The sequence below is a fragment of the Cheilinus undulatus genome, linkage group 18, assembly GCF_018320785.1.
Source record: "Cheilinus undulatus linkage group 18, ASM1832078v1, whole genome shotgun sequence".
NCBI classification, from domain to species: Eukaryota; Metazoa; Chordata; class Actinopteri; order Labriformes; family Labridae; genus Cheilinus; species Cheilinus undulatus.
This window is the reverse complement of record NC_054882.1, coordinates 31,766,015-31,783,265: the sequence shown is the minus strand read 5'-3', so window position 1 is coordinate 31,783,265 and position 17,251 is coordinate 31,766,015. Positions and strand designations below refer to the sequence as shown.

Genomic DNA, 17,251 nt, shown 5'->3' with positions numbered 1-17,251 from the left:
TGTAATCCTTGACAGCTCAAATTTTTTCTTTAATCATTTAAGGAAAGGAGCCTCAAGGTTCGAAAGTCACAAAAAGTTAAAAGATAAAATGACAGCGACAAAATACTTTCTATATGAATGATTAAGCATCAGAAATGCTTTAACAGTAATTAAATAATCAATTTTAATCATTCACAACATCAAATTTTTGTAATTTTGAGTTTTATCATTAACGGCACGTAATTTTTGTGAACTAGGGCTTGAAAAACATTCTACTTCTGCTTAACTCTTGACTTAAATGTCAGGAACTTCACAGCAGCGACGTAGTTTTTAAGACTTTTGGTACTATTTCATCACTGAATTACCTTCTGAGCATTTTTGAGGCAAGAAATGAATATTAGTGATTGTTAAGAAGAAGCTGCAGGCTCAGCCAGGTGAAGTTAGCCAGCAAGCCCCTCAGAGACCCTCCTGACCCGCAGTGAATCAGACCACAGCAGCCAGCAAAAGGATTCATGAAAATCAATCAAAATGATAGAAATTTGCCACTATTTTCATCAAATCAACCTCAAATGAATCAAATCAATTCATAATTTATCATTCATTTTTAAATTCAAACACATTTTTATTATTTCATTACTGGATTCACCTGTTTTCCCACCTCCACTTTTATTTGTTACTGTCACTCTTCATAGAAGAATCCTCCTCATCATGATGCTTCTCTGGTGTGAGTGTTTGAAATGTGATGCCCTGCTAATCTCATGGTAGTTTGAAAATATCTGAGCTCTGGGATGCTGGTGAGCTCAAGATGGAAGATAAAAATGTGACCTTTTCAAACAGTTGCTTCTTGTGAGACATGATTTTAAAAAATACTCTGAGAGTAATGACCATATTGCAGAGATAAACAAGAACAAATTACCGTAGTGTCTACTGCTGTTACCGCTGCAGTCTGAATATGTTTTGAGGTAGCCTCCTTCGCCTCGAGCACCACGCAGCCTTGAGGTCCCAAAGTGATGATGACTGACCGGCAGCCTCGCTTCAGCAGCTCCTGACCAGCTCGATGTGCATCCTCCACATTTACCACAGAGGAGCCTGTCAGCAGCTCAGCCTGTAAGTGAGGAAAAAAAGAGCAGTTTAATCATACATGTAACACACCCTTTATTCATCTCAGTTAGCATGATATAAAAATGGGAGGCTTTTCCTTTTAATTTTTTTTTTCTCATAAACAAGTCTTGTTTTCTTTTCTCCACCATGAAGCAGCGTTAATCAGATGTTAGGAATTAAAATTAAAGATATGGCTAAACCAGCGCTGGTGTGGGAGACTGGTGGGCTGCGTTTTGGAAATTCCCTGAGAAACAAAAACCTGTGCTAAACATCCAACATAACAAAGAAATGCCGAACTGTTGGTTTTTTAAACTCTGGAAACTAAAAGCTTGTTAATGAGCACATCAGTAAATGATAATCTGAGGCCTTTATTAAGTCTTTACTTACTTTCTACACTTAACTGTTTCTTATTAACACTTGTGGGATGATTCATGTCTTAATGATGCAGTGACCGTGGTCAGACGGACTCATAAAACAGTCAGTCTGTTAAAGATTTGCTCGATCCGTCAGCAGTCTGCGGGCCAAACATTTTCAAAGAGTAGATCCTCTGACTGTGCCGGCTCCAAAATGACTAAACGGTGACAAAGCAGGACTCCACAGCTGATGTTCGGCCAACTTCAAGGAAACTCTCTCTCTTGAGTAAACAGCACCCTTCATAAAAGGAGCCACAGCGTTATTTTCTGGTCTTTAAAGGCAATCCCACGGCAAGTTTACAGGCAGCTATAAAGAGGCCTTTTTTAAATCTTACTTTCAAATTTTGTAGCAGTTTTTCTGTTGCTCGTATCTGAGCAGGAAAATTCAATTTGTAGTATTTAGGAGAGAACATTTGAGAGACAGTTCATAGAAGTAAGAGGTGGAAGTGTTAAATTTTAAACCCGGGGGCGAGGAACCAAAATAAACCGTCCCGTCTGATTTTGACTGTGCTCTTGGGAAAGCAGTGGGACGAACATGTATGTATGAAACACAGGTGAAACAAAAATCAGACAAATTGTGTCTGATCTGGTTTATTCCCCGTTAGAAGAATAAAAAAATGACCGCGTGAAGACGCTGTGGAGCTGTTAGAGAAACTAAGAACATCTACACAAAGACTTTTGTCTGATAAATTCATCAGCACGGCTCACAATACATTCACTGATTTTGTCTTTAATTTTTTGAAAATTTAATTTTAATTACAAACAGGAACTACAAGCACAACACAGAACAACATATAACAGACACAACACAACAACATTTTGAGAGAGGTAAGCCTAAATTACAGCGGTATGATAGATTACATCAAGATTCAGGTACTTTACATTGTTTTAAACATGAAAAAAAGTCATAATAAAGGAAATTCATAAACTAGATTATATACTTCCTGTATGTATACTCTTGGATAAGTCTTTCAACCATTAAGGCGGTCCCTATACACCCCTGCATAGCTGAGACTCCATCATAAGCAGAACAACAGAGTCCTTCAATTATTCAAACAGAAAAAAATTAATTCCCACATCAGGATAATTCCTTTGACAGAATGGAAAGCAAATTTTAACAGACATGCTACTAAAGATTTCACATCATTCATGTTGGAATAATTCAGCAACAGTTGCGTGGTCTCTGCCCTTTTGTGTCCTTATTATTTTCCTAATCCCTGCATGTTCTCATGGCTTTTATTTGTTCATGTTTTATTATGCATTTTAATGGCTGTTATTGATTTTATGGTGTTCCCTCATTTGCATTTACATTTCTTTTTTTAATAAGCTTTTATTTCTGTGTTTTCGTCATTGTCTGGCACATTGGCATTTTTAACATGCGCTATATAAATAAGGTGGGTTGGATTAAATGGATATTTTGGACTCCTTTCAAAAATACACTTACGTTGGAGAAATCCCACAACATATCACTAGCATCAGGCTAAAACCTCGTATCTCCATTTTCATGATTTTAACCATTTTTATAAATTAGTGCTATTGGTCATCTGTTATTGGGTTTTAAACAGTTTTAAAGTAATTTAAAAAAGTTAAAAACATGCTGACTATGGCCAGCTGGGTTTTTTTTCACTTCCAGAAAACTGCACCTATTGTCATTATTATTATTATCGTTATTTTTATTTTCATAATAATAATAATAACAATAATAATTATTATCATATTATTATTGGCATCATTATATGGTTCTACATTGAAGGTTGTATGGCTGGGCAGTGTATTGACTTATTAACAAAACAACTCCAAAGGATAAAGATCTATGTTTCACTTAAATGAAGTTTATTCTGATTCTTATGGCCATGGGTGAGTGCAAAGTTTAATATAATGATTTGGAATTAAAAATAGATGTCAGGCCTAAAGCTGAATGAAGTTGAAAGATAGTTTACAATAAGAACTACTAACAGTATTAGACTTATTGATCACAATACTAAATTTCTAGTTGAAATGGAGAATCATCATTTTTATTATTTATTTATTTATGATTTTTAAAAAATAGTAATCTAGTTTTTCAGCACAAATTGTGTATTGAAAACAAAAAAATAAATCAGTTTATTTATTTATTTAACCTTCATTAAACCTGGAAATCTCATTGAGAGAAAAACTCTCTTTTTGAGGAGTGTCCTGACCAGGAAAGCACAATTAACAAGAATGAGAAAATAATATGATGTAACTGAAAAGCAACATGCAAGCATGATATGAGGTACATGATTATATTGCAAAAATGGACATAAATGTATATCAGATATATATTCGAAATAAATACGTTATTGAGGTGTGATTTTAGGTCCACATTCTCCAGCCAGACTTTTTATTCCAGCTTTTATAACTGACTGCATAATGTTCCTTTCTTCAACATCAGGCTAAAACAATGGATTTGGTTCATTTGGTTAACATCAGAAGTGATGACTCTTCTGCTGTTACTGCACCAAGACTTTTTTCTCCCTCCCTTCTTGGGATCAGATAAATTGTTGTCTATAACCAAAATAATGTCAAAAAGGTGATTGGTTGAGTGTTAAGGTAAGTACATGAAAATATTCCCAAACTGTAGGCTAATGTATTGTTGTACAAAATGCAACTGCAAGAATTCCCCTTTTTAGTTGTGAACCAGATTCTAACATCTTTGCACACCTTTATTTGCTACAAACCCTCCTGTTGTAACACTGGCAGAAAGAGGAAATGTTCCTGTTAGAGTGTAAAATGTTAAATGCAGTGCAGCATTTCTTTGTTTTAGAGGAGTGGAATCATGATATCTGAATGAAGTATCTTCTGGATTGGTGTCTGGAAAAAAGCTTTATATCATATTAACTGCCATAGATACACTTGTTGCTTAAGGTTCTACTTTGTGTGCCATGTGAGCTTTAAACATTAGATTTAAAGCATGTTTTGTTAAGCGTATTGTTTCTTTGTTTCTCTATGTACACGCCTCCACACTCACCATATGACAGACTATTTAATCTAACTCTGTTTATGCACTAAAATCTGCATTATTTTGTTGTTTTCCTCTTGTTTTCAAATCTGCATTGCAAATTTGCACTTAAAAAAAACATGTTTTTTATACAGGTCACTGGTACATATTGTTCAGTCAACGATAAATTAAAGAGATATTTTAGTAAAATCATGAGCATTTAAAGACTTGGTTATATTATCATTACTTTTTTGTTAAATCCTTTTATATTTTATTTGTCTTCATACTATCAGACTTCTTAAAAAAAGTAAAAAACACTAAAATCCTTTGATTTGATTTAATAATTGCTCCCAATCGGAAAAAAAAAAAAAAAAAAAAAAAAAAAAAATTAACCAATGTATATCCATTTCTGGGTGGATTTATAGTCTTTTTTGCAACAGTTACTTTAATATTTAACTGATTATGACTGGATACTAGCAGAAGTCCAGTGTAAGGTCAGATCAAAATCATGTCATAACTACATGTTTGGATACCAGAGAGAATAAAAGAATAAGCAGGTTTATATACAGGCTTTTGCTCTGTGATTAAAGCTCCTTAGGCAACTCTTTTCCTTCCATCCTGACAGCTAAACATGCATGCACTGCCTTCACAAAAGAAGTTATAGCTGCACAGGGACATGGATTATTATTTAATAGGTTTAAACAATCAATATGGATAAAGAAACACAAGTGCAGGGTGAAATGAGTTTAAAATAACAAAGATGTATGAAAGTGTGAGTCAAGTGGCTGAAATTCATCCAGATGTTTAGTAAATAATCATTTTGATTTAATATGATTGTAACTTTATTTATTTTTTTCAATTTTTTTTTAATCTAATACATTAAATTGTAAAACTTGAAACCAACGCAATATCATCCGTCACTGTCAAATTCTGATTTAAAAATGATCAGATAATTTACAATTTTAAAATCATTGTTAATTTATTACATTTCTGTGTTGCTTTTTTACTCCCTGTCAGTTTTAGAACTGGTTTTAAGAAGACTGACACTTTTTTGTATCTTAATTTTATGATTTTTTTCCCAGATGTATTGTCATTTTTGCAGTGTTTGAGCAACTTTTTCTAAGCATTTCTGATTTTCTAAACTTCATGAAAGCTTTGCTGCAGTTTCACTCCTTCCAGTGAGTAATTGCAAACAAACTTCACTTTTAAACTCACTTTCCTCACAATGAGGAACACAAAGAAGCGTTTAGGAATGGTTATATTCTGCTGCTATCGAGCACTTTTAGATCAGTGGATGACAGAAATGTGGATCAATGTTGGCCCGTGAGCTCCTCAGGTGGACATCAAAGATAATTCCCCGCTCTGTGAAGCACTTCGGCATAGTATGTGGGCTGAGGATCAAAGAGGGTCTGCACTTTGTTATCCTTAAGCCCCCCCCGTCCTCCCCCCTTTGTAGCCCTCAGCCTGAGCATGGCACAGTGAGACCACACGCACACACCTGTGGGGGATTGTGTGCCAGCTTTAACCCTACATGGGAGGGTCACGTCACGGCTCATGCTTGTGTTGAATAGGGGTCTGAGGATCCGATCCCCCCCCTTTGCTTTTGTGATCTGTCAAAGTGAACAATGACCTTGGACAGTTCAAAAATAAACCGCAGTGTATCGGTGCTTTCAGAGCCCGCAGCCACCCCGGAGCTGTCGGATGCCAAGAGAGAAAAAGAGCCGTTTTGTTAGTCATCGGCTTCACACCAGGGCAGGGAATCAATCTACCTCCCCAAGAGTACCAGAATATATGAGAAGGAGGAATTATGTCTCTCTCACTGTCTGTGTGTTTATCAAACACACACACATACAGCATCTATATTTTAAAGCATATGCGGTATAAAGCTGTCAACATGTCAGGTCTGTTGACAGGAATATACGTGTCGGCATCTCGCCAAAAAGTGGAAAACAATTTGCTCTTATTAAAGTAATTTTCTATATTTAAATTTTTTACAGGGTTTTTGCTTTAAACACTTTGACAAGTCATTGATTTTCTTCCAGTTTTATTGTTTAGCTATCTCTTTATACTGACAGGATGTCTCACTCCTGTTCCTTTAAATGACTGACATTATTTCAAGAAGCATATCGAGAAAAAAAAAAAGTTGTTTCCTGTATAAATTAAGTCATGACAGACACTTTTAAATTGCCTTTTTTTTTGCACAAATTACGTAATGAGATTGTTTCCAGACTAAACTGGCCTTTAAAATAAATTATTCAGGTGGAAAGTTTGTGAAATGTGAGGCAGTTTTTCCATGTTAAAGTGAGCAGCAGTCGATACAGGATTAAAACAGCAAAAAGATTCAAAAGGTACAAATTAAAGTCTTTACAGTAACACGACAAGAGCATGACGTAAACTTACAGAAGTTTGTTCTTTAAACCCACTAATGCAGTTTTTAAGAACACTCTGACATTCCTCAAAGTTTTCTTACAATATAGTGCTAATATGACTGTACAATGATTACTTTTCCACTTATCTGTGCTCAAATATGCTAAATTAAAAACAATACAACAATTTTAAACTTGATTTTACTACACTTCTTTATTTATTTACCACTTTTGTATCATTAAAGGGGACATATTTTGGCCTTTTAAGACAAGTTTCTATTGTTCTTATAGGTCCTCAAAACATGCCTGTGAAGTTTGTTGCTGGAAAAACACTCTAATATTGAATTTTTGGATGTCTAAAAACCCCTCTGTTTCAGCCCTGCTCAGCACGAGCTGTTTCTGTGTCTGTGATTTTAAATGTTAATGAGCTGTCTGACTCCGCCCCTGACCACACCCCTCTCAGGAAATGGATGTGGCACTCCTGATGTTACAAACACTTTCATCCAAAGGACCTGACTGGGATTCAAACCATCAATCTCCCAGATCAAAGTCAGCAGGGTAACCCACTGAGCTATCCAGCATCTCAGCTGCCAGCTGAGAGGAAAATCAGCAGATGACGGTGGACCTTTCCTCCAAGTGGGGAGGGCCAACCAAACCTGGGGGTGGGTGCTTACTCCCCATGTGACATCATGAGGGTAAAATCTAAGAACAGCTTGTTTCAGCACACATTTTCTGAAAGGTGGGGTGGGGGGTGGGGGTGTATTTTTCTTGTATTTGAGGGGATTGTGGACAGGCCTGGGGCACATATTGTTTATGAAAAGCCTGAAAAGTAATTGTTGCATAATATGTCCCCTTTAAAAAACATGCACATATTCATGACTTAAACCTTAGAAGTCAACAATAATGCTGGCAAAACATCATGCACTATTTTTGTCACATGATAGGATGAAAAAAAGCCACTTTTTGTATTGCAATCACTTTGTTTGGAAAGCGTGATTTTTTTTAAGCCACTGGTTATCAACTGGTGGGTCGGGACCCAAAAGTGGGTCATGGGGCAAACTGGTAAATGTACTTGAGCTTGTATAGTGCTTTTCTAGTTATCTGACGACTTAAAGTGCTTTCACACCGCAGGTCACACCCAGGGCTCCATGCCAGTTCTGATTCCCAAACCTAATTTTGAACCAGCAGGCGTGTTCAAACTGAAAAAAAAAAAATTGGTTCCAAACCTGAAAAGTTAGTTCTTAGCTGGAACCAAAATAAGGTGACTCTTCCTCGTAAACATCACCAGTGGACGTGTCTAAGTAGTGAAGACACATGGGCAATGGAGAAAAAGTGGTCTGCTGAAGAGACAAAGTGTTTGATTGCAATCTGAGCCTCGACAGAATTCCAGACGAAGCTGGAGAGTAGAGCAAGGAAGAGCAAGTTATATGCTGAACTGAAGATGGAATACTGGGACAGCAAGACAGACTTGGGAAACAGGGGAGCAGGACGTGGTGATACATGTCCATCACGTCCTCCCACTTTGGTTCTGTTTAAACTGGGGTGAACGCAGGCTGAAGAAAGGAAGAAAGGACAAAGGTTCTGATGCTCCAGAAAGGAACCAGAACCAGAATGGTGTTTATCTAAAAGCACTAACACTGATGGCAGAGGTTGGTGTGGAGAACTGGCCATCAGTGATAGCTAATCCCATTCATACTGGAGCAAATGGGGATCAGACCCACAACATGTAAAACGAAAGATTCCACCCACTGAGCTACAACTGGTGTCTGTATATATAAGGAAAAAAAGTATTTTGAAGTTGGGCATTTAGAATTCTGTTTCATATGTGTGTGTGTTTGAAGGTCCTATATCAAATACAGTAAGGTAAATTGAAAAAAAAATCATAAAGTTAAGGTGGTACTGAAAACAATGATCGCAAGAACGAGTAAATATGGTAAATATTTTTCAACTGTCTCACAAATTCATTGCTTTGGAAATATATTTTACATCCATCTGGGAAGTCTGTTTTTGGGAAAGGCAAAACCTTTGAAAAAATCTATGAGGGTGAGAGGGCAGACGTTCAGTCACAGTCATTACAGGCCAGAGCAACAATATATATGATGTATTAGGTGTGTGCAGTCCCTCAGCAGGCAGCTGTTATTGCTGTTAACTATCAGTGGCGCCAGTTGGCAAATCAAACTCTTGTAGAGGCTGGTCAAGAGAAGTGCAAAAACATATTTCATTAAGGATAACATTTAGCTGCATCCACACCAATGGCTTTACTGCTTGCTAGTGGGTTGAAAAGATCTTGTGCCATAAGATGCGAGACTAAATTTCACAACATTTCTTGTCAAGGTAAGAAATGTCTTTGGAGATTAACAGGCTTTATAGATGCAGTGTTGCAGCTACTATTAAATGGTCCAACTGAAGTGGAAAGTGCCCTTTTTTGTTGTTCCTGACATTTTAAAATCGTTAGTAAAGAAGTAGACCACAGCTGATCCTCTGTCACCTGATTGAATCATCCCCCTCGGGTGGAAATCCAAACTGCATGTTACCAGCAGACTAAAGAAAATAAATACTCCTGCAGTGCAATAAATTTACTTCTGCTAAATACCTCCATGGAGTCACAGTGAGAGGAATACAGTGTTTACTTAGTGCATAATGCATGCAGATTCTCGCCTCAACTTTCACTCCTCTCCTCTCCTCACTGCCTCTACTTTCCTCCAGCGTGTCTGTCAGACACCCCTCAGCTGTTGGCTGCATGTCTCATTAATCAGAAACTAAATGTGAGTAATGCAACAGATCGTTTTACACTGCAGGGGTAAACTTAGTAGAGAAAAACTCAGAGTGCCACAAAGCGCCCTGTACGCCCCTATCAGCAGATAGTTTATAAAGTTAAATATCTGTGTTCATTTCTGCCAATATTTAAAGCTCATGTATCAATGTACATATTGACTGTATCAATCATTTATCAGACTTTAATATCGGTAAAATATACAACTGTATCAGCAGGTAAAGGTGGTTGTATTTTGAACTAGAAAAGCACTCGGAGAGCGCAGACCTCCTCCATTAGCCCTATCTCCCGATAGTACAGAATCCTTAAAAAAAATTCCTGGATCCAGCTGGTGATCCGGATCACTCCCAAAATCTAATCAGTTCTTCCTGATGCCATTTCTGACATTTCCTGAAAATTTCATCAAAATCCATCCATGACATTTTGAGGTATGTTGCTAACAAACTAAAAAAACTAACAAACCCTGCCGATCACATAACCTCCTTGGCGGAGGTAAGTCCTTAGCCCTAACATAAAACAACTACCAGACTGTCTGCTCACCTGCTGGTCTTTCAGCTCTGCTAGACTCACCCTTGATTTGTAAGGAGACATTTGTTGATCTTTTAAAGTAAAAAATGTGTATGCATATTCACCTGAGTTTGGCATGTAGGATATCTGCAAAGAGCCAATATGGTGTATCCCTACTTATCAAAATATCCAAAAACAGTCCTGCACATCACGTGTACAGTACAGAAAAGTTTCACCTTTTGAACTGAATAAGAGGAAAATGAATTTCTCCACAGCTTTTCTTATTGTTTGAGATTTACCTGTAAACTGACAGAGATATCTCAGTTCTCCTGCTGACCATCCCTCCTGGCAGTGCCTACATAAACAGGATGTATCAGCTGCAGCTTCAGTCTGGCTCTGCTGCTTGTTCTAGGCCGCACACTCTAGTTTGAAAAAGTTACAGCTGACATCTGTTTGTAATACAAGCAAAGATGAAGACTGTAAATCAAAGCTGAAATAGCCTTCTCTTCTACATACTTGACAAGTAAATACACTGTGCATGGTAAATGTTAGCACAAGTGAAGGAAAAACAACACACTTTGCAGCTGTGCTGTAAACACCCAGACCACTGCCAACATCTGCAGGCAAATGCGCCTGAAGCCTCAATCCTGTGTGCACTGAGTGTACAATTTATAACCAGTAGATTTGATTTTCTATGAAAACTAACAGCAGCAGATCCTGTGTTTGTCTGTGTTTTATTTCCTGTTTTTCCTGAGCTGCAGTCTTTGGCTGGGTCTACTTACAAACATGAAGACATGCATACATTAGGGCCCCGTCCACACGGAGACGTAAACGATATGTTGCCATTTCATTTTGAAAAAGTTTTCCGTAAAGACGGAATCATTTCAGGAAATATCCGCATAAACACGGAACCACTGAAAACGACAGAAAACAATGTAGTGCATATGCCAAGCCTGTAAGTGGCGCTGTAACGCTGCCCCAGAAATGCACAAAAAGAGAGAAGAAGATTGTTTTGGCCAGACCCGCGCAGCTGCCTTAAGAAAGCTACGCTATGTGTGATGTAATTGTTTCAAGAAAGATGCGGATAGCCGTCCACATGAAGATGAAACGGTAGTCTTTTACGGATTTATGCACTCTGGGACCCGTTTTCAAAAAGTATCGTTTAAAGCCACCCGAAACACAGTTTCCGTGTGGATGAAATGCCGATACGACAAAACAAAACAACTTTTGCGTATACACCTGAATTTGCTTCCGTGTGGAAGTTGTACGTATAATTGTCGTATCACTGTAACAAATCTAGACGTGCCGTAGGAATTTGTACGACTATGCTATTAGCACATAACAACAAAAGACATCATAAAAGAGGCTATTCTGTACAAATACAGAGTGCCTTGAGATTTCTGCTTAATCATAGGTTTGCTTTGAGCAAAAGACTTCAAACATCACTAGAGTGCCGTTAGTAACGTTAATTGTATTCTTTTATATATTAAAGTTGATTACATTGGATTAGCAATGTTTAGTTATGTTTACTGTGTTTTGGTTTGAATTTTAACGGCATAAAAATTAGCAAATGGAAACAACTTAACATTTTTCAGGCTTTGGGAATTTAAAAGTGACTTCACGGATAGGCGTGTGCCAAGTTGTTAGCACTATCAGTATATGTGGTAAACATGCACATTGTAAAAATCTGGGTGGATTTGCTTACAAAAATACAATTTACTTAATACTGCTATAGACAGGTGTTTTTTCTTCCTTTCTTTTGATTTAAGACTCCTACTTCCAACTTTCCATTGATTTCTAACCTTGACCAGTTTGCCCAACAGGTCACTTCTGCCTAACGAGAAGATGAACCAGCAGCTACATCTACTAGATGCCAGCATTAAACTGAGCACAACGGATAGACTGTCTCAGTGGCTACCAATATCTGCTTATACCACATTATTTGCTGATGGCTGATGTTTGTCAACAGGGATGATAATGACTGGCAAAATCAATGCATTGGTGCATCCTCAATTTGTGGTACCGTATGGGAGAAGGCAACAGCCAGCGTGGTCATAATGAAGTCCATTTACCTGAAAAATACAGCACTAAAACTTACATATTCCCACATTAGTGTAATATAGTGTAAAGGCACTATTTCATGCAGTAAAAGGCGCAAGGATACATGAGTGATGTCAACCCAAGAAGCGATGTTACAAGGCAGGATTTGGTGTATATGTGCTCCTTGAGATAAAAGTTAGCAGCTGAGTATGTCTGGTGGGAATTATGTTGATCAAGTCATGTTAAGTCATTTTCATACCTGTTAGTTGGGGACTTAGTTTGATTGGTGGCCAAAGTTGCAACATTGTTGCACTTTCCTGTGGTTTGGTCGAACGGTAACCTCCAGTCCTGAAAAATGAAGCCAATGCAGAAGTGCAAATAATTGCAATACCACAAGCGTCCAAAATGTCTAATAATCTTCATGTCTTCTCACTGCATGGGGGGTGAATTTTTTTGTACCAGAATCGTTTAGATTATATTTGGGAAAAACCTCACTGCGGGCTGATTGGCATGTCTCATTTGAGTGACAGATAGCTCAACAGGCAGAAGCTACGTTTCTGTCAACCAGAATGCTGACAGGAAGTCGCGCTCAGTGGGCAGGCCATTAGGTTTATCCAAAGTTTGGTTGAGGCCACGATTTCAATATGGAAGCCTCTACGGATTGGCTTCAAGAGCTGTTTGAGTCCACCTATTGTAAGCAGACAGCTGACGTCAGACAGCTGACGTCACACAGGGTTTGTCCAATTCTTTCTACAGTCTATGGGTTTGGTTCAAATTCATTCATACCTTTGTCAAAGGAACCAAACCATCTGGATAACATCAAGCTGTTATACATTTGTGATGCTATTGTCTCCACAGAGATAACGAAGAAAAGATGACGTAGAAGACAACCAAACTGCTCATCTTTTGCAGTGCTAATTTTGACAGCTATTTTTTAATTTTAGTCTTGGTCTTCTGATTACATGTCTTTTAAGTCACATTTTAGTCTTTCTTGTTAGTTTTAGTCTAGTTTTAGTCCAAGCATTTATTCTCTTGCCTAAATCTGGTATTAAGTCATGGTAGTGTGTTCTATGTACTCTGCAAAACCTGGGGTCCCTGCTTTCTACAGCTGAGAGGCAGAAGAGATACAGATGCATTGTTTTTAGACAGATTTACCCACAGTGGAGAAATATCACGGCTTTTGAATGTCTGACAAAAACTAAATTACATTTTAGTCTAGTTTTAGTCATGTTGACAAAAACTAAACTTACTTTTAGTCAGTTTTAGTCATTAAAGATCTATTTTTGCCTGGTCTAGTCTTTGTCATGGAAAAAAGGCTATTGATGAACATTTTTTGTCATAGTTTAAGTCGACGAAATTAACACTGGTATTGGCCAGAGCAGAAACCAGAGTCACACCAAATTTATGCTATTTGAGGATTTCTACTTTTGCTTTAGTGCTCATATGATATCTGTGTTTTACAAGAAGGCGCCTTGTATGAGCAGCAAGCAAAGCAGCAAACTGTCCAGCATGTTGTTCTTGCTGAGGAAGGAGGCGAGCCATAAAGAGAGCGAGGGACAACAGTTCTGACATGTTTTTGAATGCATATACGAATCATTACAGTTCATGCCACTTCCTGCCTCTGGTTCATAGATTGGTCCACTTTTCTTTCACACCTCAAATGAACTGCACCAGGGTACATTTGGAAGCAAACCGAGACCCCCATTTTCAAGTGGACCAGAGCTCCAATGAGCTTTCACACCACTTCAAAGAACCAGACCAAACAGCTCTAAAGGGAATGCCATAAAAAAGTCAACAAAGAAGAATCACTGCCTCCTAATAGTTCTACATAACACTACAATTAGCACAAATTCGTATTCTAATAAGGAGGGCATTCACAAGATCTCCTCTTTCTGCTCTTAAATACAAAAAAGATGACAGCAAAGTTGTGAAAGTCAGACCATAACAGCACCTCACACAAAAATATGTCAAGAACAAGGCCACAGAAGGTAACATTTCCTCCACACGCCTATTTATCTTGTTTGCGGTTACCTGTTGCTGCTGTGGAAAATCGAGCTTTGGCTGCCTGGTGTGTCAGCATCATCTTTAGCCTCAATGGGGCTCTTTGGGGGTCTTTAGCTTCTAGCTTTGTGTTAGCCGCTGCCTTTGCAGGTTTTTGGGAAGATTTTAAGTTTTTACAGCAGTGAAGTGTTGTTTCTGCCCTGGGCACAGTTTACACTTCACCGTCACATTCTTGTCCTTTTGTCCAACAAATTCAAGGAAGTGTTCATACCTCCGCGCATCTAAAGTGCTCTTATTTGAACCACTTTGCTGATTTTCTCTGCCTCCTAAATGGGCTTGAGCTAATGTGTCATTCATGTCAGACAGTGAGTGTTGTATGAGTATGCTTTAAAAGAAATGCTTGATTTGTTTACGGTGCTCCAGTTTATCAGGATTTATAATTAAAACACAACTATTAGTTATTGGAAATCAGTATAAGTCCTCAAGACACTAAGACATTATAACATTTTTCAATCATTGCATGTTAAAAGCTAATTTAAACTCTTTTCTTAGTTAAAAAATAAGTTGTTTTTTCTTCTTTTCTTTCCTGAATTGCATACATTCTTAGGATAATGCATTCCCCTTTACATGGGATGCATCTGATTTGAAATACTGCAGTAAAGCAGACTTAAAAATGTTGCTTCATCTTTGTACTGTTGCAGGTTGCATACCGTCGTTGTGTTCTATCCTCCCATGCATACTACATAAAATACAACATGATTGTGCCTCTGTGACCTGACACTCTTTAAAAAAAAAGAAGACATGTTGTGCTTTCGTCAACTCTCCCTTTCATGTCCCCACACCTGGTTGCAGCTCCTCTCTGCCCTGCATCACCACATCAAATACACGCTCCCGGGCAAACTCACATCCACTTTATCCCTGAGGAGGCGGCTGACTCAGCCAAAGTGCACATCTGCCTCATTGTTTTTACTACGATTCCCATCTATCCCTGCCCTCTGTCGCTCATCTGTCAACACCTGACAGTTACATGTGGGGCCATGACACCGGTCTTTACTGTAAAAGGGTGGAGAGAAACTCTCTTCATACCAGAGCGTTTACATCTACGGCTAAAGGCTACAGCAAGGTTATTGATGTGTCGGCAGGAGTCGTGACCCAGGAGGTACGGTTCAGTCACCGTGGAAAGGTGTGGGTGTGGGCGCTCAAAACATCTCAAACCTCTGATCTTTTCCTTTCACTAAAAACATGAGAAGAAGTGTATCTACAGAAGAGTCTATGACCTACATGGGTAACCGACCACATGTTACTTGAAAGGCAGTAAAGCTCTCCGTCAACTTGCTGCTTTCATTTGTGCTGTCATGGATTGACTTACAAGTGGTAGCCAGTTGTGTGGGAGTCGCAACAGGATGCCATAAATTAAAACTAACATTAGCTGCTTTGTCTTTATAGGAGTTAAGTTCACGTGACTGGGAAACAACACAAGAGGAAGCATTGGTCAAAAACATCAGCTGTATTCACTCTATTAGTCTATTCTCATATTTTTTCTTTCTTCTGTTAAGAAGCAACACTTGATATTAAAGGAAATGTAAGTCTTATTTGGCCCTTACAAAACTAAAAACAACAGTTGCTGTTTCAGAGCATGAATACCCATCCACTGGCTATTGATTAAAAATATGTTTGTCAGTCTCTGTGTTGAACTGACAACCCATTTTTTCATTTTCCTGTAGATCTACGTATGGGTCAGAACTTGAAATTTTGCGGCGCCCACAGCATAAAATTATTTTTTTTCTAATTACTTTGTCATCACCATCTTAGTGTGGCAGTGGAATTTTAACCTCACACACCAGATAGACTTTTTTCATCTAAGATATAGTTTACATTCATCTGAAATCACCCATACAAAGTGTTTGGAAGGGGCAGGACTTTAAAAAAAATTCCCTGAAGGTGACTGGACAAATGTTCTGTATGTCACATTAACCACGGGCCAATCAGAGCTACAAGACAAAATGAGGTAGCAGGCATGCACAGCTCTGGTAGTAACCTGAGCTCAACAGACAGGCATTGCTGTAGTTTCTAACCAGCAAAGCTTGCTGATGGATAAAATTCATGCCAAGGTTGGTCGGGGGAAGTGTGAAAATATCTTCTCTGCCAAGAGAATTTCTAACTTTGCTCTTGTTTTAACAAAGAAATGTGACCAAGTTCTGATAAAGCGACGCTATACAATAGCTACATTCAAGCTAATCACTACACCAGCAGCAGCCGGTGCCGCAGCAGCTAACGTGTTGTTCTCCTCAAATGATGCTGGATTGGTCTGTTCCGTTCTCGGACCTTGCACAATCATTTAAGATTGTAGCTTTGTAAGATGGATCCACCAGAGGACAGACATGGAATCTGGCCAATCCATCTGCTTTGCAGGGATAGGGAAATTTCACAGCACATATAAAAACGAAAATGACTCTAGCTCTGTCTTCTTGAAGTTAAGATAACTACTTGAGATATCTGCCGAGAACAATGTTTAATAAAAAAAAAGAAATTTAGTTCCTACAGCCTTAAATCTTTCATGTATTAGCTAGTATAGTGCCGTGGATGCTGCACAGCTAACGGAGGGGACAGATTGTTGTAATTATTTCCAACATTTACCACTTGTTTTAATCTAAAGAAATATTCCACTTCAGTATTCAGTTGTTGGTTTTTCTAGCCAATCAAAATGAGATTTCTATGTTCCATTTCATATTTATCTGCTTGCAAATTCCAAAAACCAGCTATTTGCAATTTGACAAAGCGATCTGCAGGCAGCACGGTCAGTGGGCTTGATTTGAGCAGCAACAGCTCAGTTCAGACAGCTGCAACCGTCACCAGCGATGTTGAAAAATGACTTGTGTTGGGAATCAGCGGTCTGAAAGCAAAATCTGGAAATACCACCTGGTGGTCATATGCCTCTGCTAAGTTTCCAATTAACCAGGGACTGACTATTTTAAGATCCTCTTTAAACCCCTGTTGCATCTCCAATTTCTTATCTGTGATATAAGCAGTGCAGTTAAATACTAAGCATATACAAAATGTAAAACAAGCCTACAACCTCTATATGAATAAAGAATTAGCAACCTGCTAGACT

The 17,251-nt window shown here is 38.2% G+C and overlaps 1 protein-coding gene across 4 annotated transcripts in view; it reads right to left on the bottom strand.

Moving 5' to 3' along the window:
- rbks (ribokinase) overlaps positions 1–17,251 on the bottom strand; it is a 70,722-nt gene that overhangs the window by 16,684 nt on the left and 36,787 nt on the right. For all 4 annotated transcript variants that reach the window (XM_041813513.1, XM_041813516.1, XM_041813514.1 and 1 more), the window contains one exon: positions 896–1,084. In XM_041813513.1, coding sequence (XP_041669447.1) covers positions 896–1,084 — 189 coding nt within the window. The remainder of the gene's footprint in view (positions 1–895; positions 1,085–17,251) is intronic.